The sequence below is a fragment of the Alligator sinensis genome, unplaced genomic scaffold (assembly GCF_000455745.1).
Source record: "Alligator sinensis unplaced genomic scaffold, ASM45574v1 scaffold512_1, whole genome shotgun sequence".
In the NCBI taxonomy this organism is placed as follows: Eukaryota; Metazoa; Chordata; order Crocodylia; family Alligatoridae; genus Alligator; species Alligator sinensis.
The window spans coordinates 2,600,988-2,605,834 of NW_005842063.1; the positions used below are offsets into that span (position 1 = coordinate 2,600,988).

The 4,847-nt window shown below is 46.6% G+C and overlaps 1 protein-coding gene across 1 annotated transcript in view; it reads right to left on the bottom strand.

Moving 5' to 3' along the window:
- SDHB (succinate dehydrogenase complex iron sulfur subunit B) overlaps window positions 1-4,841 on the bottom strand; it is a 13,073-nt gene extending 8,232 nt beyond the window's left edge. Inside the window, exons 1-3 of the mRNA XM_006023221.1 lie at window positions 4,759-4,841; window positions 3,004-3,149; window positions 1,819-1,904 (exon numbers count right to left, since the gene is read on the bottom strand). Of these exons, the coding sequence (XP_006023283.2) occupies window positions 1,819-1,904; window positions 3,004-3,149; window positions 4,759-4,833 (307 nt within the window). The 5' untranslated portion in view covers window positions 4,834-4,841. The remainder of the gene's footprint in view (window positions 1-1,818; window positions 1,905-3,003; window positions 3,150-4,758) is intronic.
- Between the last annotated feature and the right edge of the window lie 6 nt (window positions 4,842-4,847).

The following is a 4,847-nucleotide window of genomic DNA, read 5'->3' on the forward strand; positions in this document are numbered from 1 at the left end:
AGCAACAAACAACACCCCTGTATTCAGGCACTTCATTCCCCCCACAAAAAAACCAAACAAACCTGCAGCAGAAACAGCAGAGGTGCCAAGCTGATTGATTAAAAGAAACAAAGGCATAAAAAACCTCTTTCACATGGGGAGGAGGAGGGGTCTGAAACACAGCGATGAAGTTTAGCTTAGTGAGAAGACCACATAGGTTTTTATAAAATAATGCAGCGCACTGACACACTCTGGTGGATACTGCTGTTTGCCTTCCAGTAACGTGCGTGCAAAAAAAACAGCCAATGTAGCTAAAGTAACAAATTCAGACTTGCCAAACCGGAACACTTTTACATAACTGGAATTCTGCTGACCTTTGGTTTGCTAGCACAGTGGACAAGAGCTTGGTATTTTCAGTAAAAAGGATTCATCATTTATATGGAAAATGCAACACATTAATGCATTAGGAAAAAAAACATCTTAGAGGGACATTAAAAACCTTGGTTTAAGGGATAAGCCAGTCAATGAGTCTCAATGCCTAGGAAGAAACTTCGTTTACGGGCAGGTTATTCTATTATTGCCCCTTCCACAGTTCCTGACACTTTGCTCTTGAGAATCTACTCTCAAGTAAGGCACTCACTAGATGGAACAGCAGTCTGTTCTGAAAGGCTAATTCTTACATTGAGAAAAAGTCCCTCAAATAAACAAAGAGGGCAGGAGAGTAAAATAGATCCTGTATTGCAGGTCCCAGTGCAACACGAGCTGAAAATGCCAATACAAGTCTTGGCTATACAGACAGGAGTAGAGAGGCTCCATTATCCGAGTATGGTTCTGCTGTGACTGCTACTGGAAAAATGTGTCCAGTTCTGGCATCCACAATTCAAGGCAGGTAATGCTAAATTAAAGATGGTTCAAAGAGCAGCCATGAGAACGAAGAGAAGATTGGAAAGTGTGCCTTAAGGACTCCAATTATCTACCTTATCAGAGATGAGGTTATAGTGTGATCAAGTGACCTTTTAAGTATCTGCAGGGCAAAAAGCAATTTAATAGGAAGCTCTTCCATTTAGTAAGTCATAATAATATTAGAATACAGCAAGGAAACTAACCATTTGAGCAGTTTACCAAAGGCTGCAGTAAATCCTTCATCACTAGAAACTGAAACAGCATTTCTTTTTTCAAAATCATCTATTTCAACTACAGCTACTGCATTTGACGAGGGAATTAATTCATGGACATTCTGTGGTCTACGTTACACTGAAAAATCAGACTAGGTGATGATCGCAATGGTCCCTTCTGGTTTTAAAAAGGGATCAAACGCTCTGCAATACCTGAACATAAGTATTTGCAAGTCCTCCGCAATTAATTACTTGTTACAGAAAGTCTCCTCCAATTGATCTTTCCAGATTTGAAGCAGTAAGAGCTCCCTGCAAACCCTTATACTTCAGGGTATCCCACATAGTGGGATTGTTACTAGCACATACAACCACACATACCAGAAGTGAATCCTACCATCACCACCACCGTTGATATTCCCTAATGCCATCATTTTATCCAGTCAAACAATTTCTGACAACTTTTCCAACCTTTCCAGTCAATCAAAATGAATTCAAGGGCTATCATTTGCCTGAAGTGCCCAGACAACACAGATCATATGACCGTTTTGATCCATTAACGAATGATCTGAATCTAGCACTTGAATCAAAGACAGGTCAAGTGTGCTGTGCTTTACTTTTGCTCTCAGCAGTCACCTTTGTTTGGACAAGTATCTTGTGAGAACACAGTGCACTGAATCATCCTCGACACAGCAGACTGAGGGAAAAAAAAAGGCGCATGCCTTACCTTCCCTACATGACCTACGGAAGGTCAAGGTGGCGTCCATCTCATTTTTTATCTTGATCAGAGCATCAAGCACCATAGGCCCACACCTATAATAGAACACAAGTATTTGAAAACACCTCTCTCTCTCTCTCTCTCTTCCTTTACCACTCAAGCCCTCTCAATCCAGGACACTGCAAGGTTGTCTCTCTTCATTCACAACCATGCCTGAACTGTACACATGAACAGAGAAGCTTGGACAAGGTTTTATGTAATAGATAAGAACACAAAACCTGAAACTCCACCCAGAACTTAGAAGATATTGTTGACTACACAGCGCAATGTACTTTGCTCTCTCTATCAGCTGCTGCTTAATAAGCTACATTGTGCATTAGCTGGAAGTTTCAAAATGAGCTTGAGGCGGCTCCCTTCATAAACAGCACCGTGGCGATCAAGTCATGAAAAATAAAGGCATGGGGAACTGTACAAAGGTTTCCATATCCCAGAGGAAGGCTGTACCCTTCTTGCTAACTGCAGAGGGGAAAAATGCTCTTGCTCATAGCTCAAAAAGTAGCTAAGAATTTACACAATATCTAGAGTTATGAATCGCATCATTAAGCAGCATAAGCACGTGTGCAGTCGTAGAAAGGACCGACGTAGTTTCCATCATTTCCGCAGAATCACCTTCTCAATCTACGGGCCAAGTAGCACCTCCATTTAAGCGCACACATAACTACTGTGTCACGTCCCCAAGTCACACTACTCTTGAGCACACGCGTGCCATTAACATACCTTGGGGACACCAGCTTACAGACACTGAGAAATAAAGCTGCACTTTTAAATGTGCTGGGAGACATCCGAGCTGGAATCTGCATCCCTGACAATTCTGCTTGCACGTGAAAGGCCGGTGTAACCATCCAGTTAAGGAAACTCTACTTGGTGGCTGTACTAAGGGTCGTTAAGCCTAAATACAAGATTTGGTTTCATCTATGCTGGCAAAACCACATTGCACTATTGAGGCACGATCATGCTGCACTAATCACAGTGTTTTCCAAACAGCAGCTAGAGAAGGTCTAACTTAAGCCCACAGCCACACTCTTAAATGCTTTTTCACAGGTCCAAAACCAAGAGGCGACGTAACCTGCACAGATCAGCCTTCTGGCCGAGTGCAAGTGCCAAGCATGTGCAAGTTTCGAGGTGCATACTTACTTATTCAAGTCAATCTCATAGGTCTGCATGTGGGGCTTGTCCTCATGCTTGTCCGGATCCCATCTGTAGATAGCAAATTTCTTGATCCGTGGCTCTGTCTGGGGAGCGGAAGCTGCGGCAGCTGCTGTCTGTGCCCCACGGCAGACCTGCACCCAAATCACAGAACAGCCTCTCAGAGCTGGTCGGCAGCACCACCACCAGGACGCAGGCCGCATCCACATCCCAAGGAGGAGGCGATGCAGCCACCTCTGAGCACTGCTGAACAGGTACTCGGACGCTCTCAGGGGCTGCGCGGCAGGCGTGCCCGTTGGTGTACTCAGCTCAGCTCCAAAGTTGTCTTGGATCTGGGGCTGGTGACTGTGCACGGCTGGCATCAGTCTGGCACACAGATGGCATGCACACGCCTGGATGTGGCAGACCAGGATGGAGGCCCTAGCCAGGATGACCCCACTAACTGTAAGGCTGTCTTCCTACTCCTCTTCTGCTCATGTATCTGGGCAGCCTCCACTGGCTGCCTGGCTTCATCAGAGGGCCCGTGGTCGCTGGCTGGTGCACTTTGCTTCACATCCCCCCTTTGCAGCACTTGTTATGAACCCCTGCTCCCATCCCCGTCTTCACCTGCGCTGCCCCACGGCATCAGCGGATGCACAACGAGTGACCCCCTCTACTAACGGAGCACTTTCCTCGGCGGGCTCACACCCACAGCTCCGCATGCATCAAACCGGCATGGAGACGGCGCTGCCAAAGCAGCGCTCATCACCAGAGAGAGGAGGATGTGGAGCAACGGCTTGACGCTGCAGCAAAACGCATTTAGGCTGAAGACCGGGACAAACTCCTTCGCTGGTAGACCGTGGCACGGACGCCTGGGGAAGCTGCGTGCTCTCCACCACTGAAGAGGGTCAAGCAGAAGCTGGATGCATCCTCATCGGGGCTGATTTAGACACCACAGCGCCTGTGCTCTGCTGGGGGGGGTTTCCCACACTTTGGTAGCAGGGAGGTGGGTGAGTAGCAGAGTCGGGGGGATTTAAGCCTCCCCCAGAGGTGCTGGTTGCAGCCTGGGGAGGGAGACCCAGAGGGTCCTGCCCGTCTGCTCGGGCTCGGCCCCACTTGTGCTGGGGGCAGGAAGGGATCCCCCCCCGTCAGACTAGCCCAGCCTTCCCCTACCGCGGGGGCACGGCCTCTGCCAGGGATTATCACAGCACATTAATATGATATCACATTAATGGCACGTTATACCATATTAGTAGCACATTAATAGACATTAATAGCACACGATGCCACATTAATGGCACGTTATACCATATTAGTAGCACATTATGGTATAATGTGCTATTAATGTCTATTACTGATGGCACATTAATAGTACATGATACTATATGATGCATCATATATAATATTACTACATACTACATTCCTATATATGTATATACACACGACTGCACTGCACGTATCTCTATAAGTTATATTACATAACGATGCAATGCTAGTATATAGCAATGCACGGCACATAACATAACGAGATAGATACTTATAGTATATATTATACGTATTATATGATATTAGGTTACACTTACGCTATATTATATGCAGGACATTGCTATAAATCAACACAGTGTCATTATATAGATTAGCATATCCTATAATAATAATATTATATATAATTAATCATAATATAGCAGCTACTATGACGAATAGCGATGATGCGATCACGCTGCGGCCCGTCACACGCCAGGCGGGCGCAGCCCCCGCCCCCACCTGCAGCGCGGCCGCCCTCAGCACCGGCCCGGGGATGCGGCGCCTCAAGGAGACTCCGACCACGGCCGCCGCCATCCTGGATTCCCGCA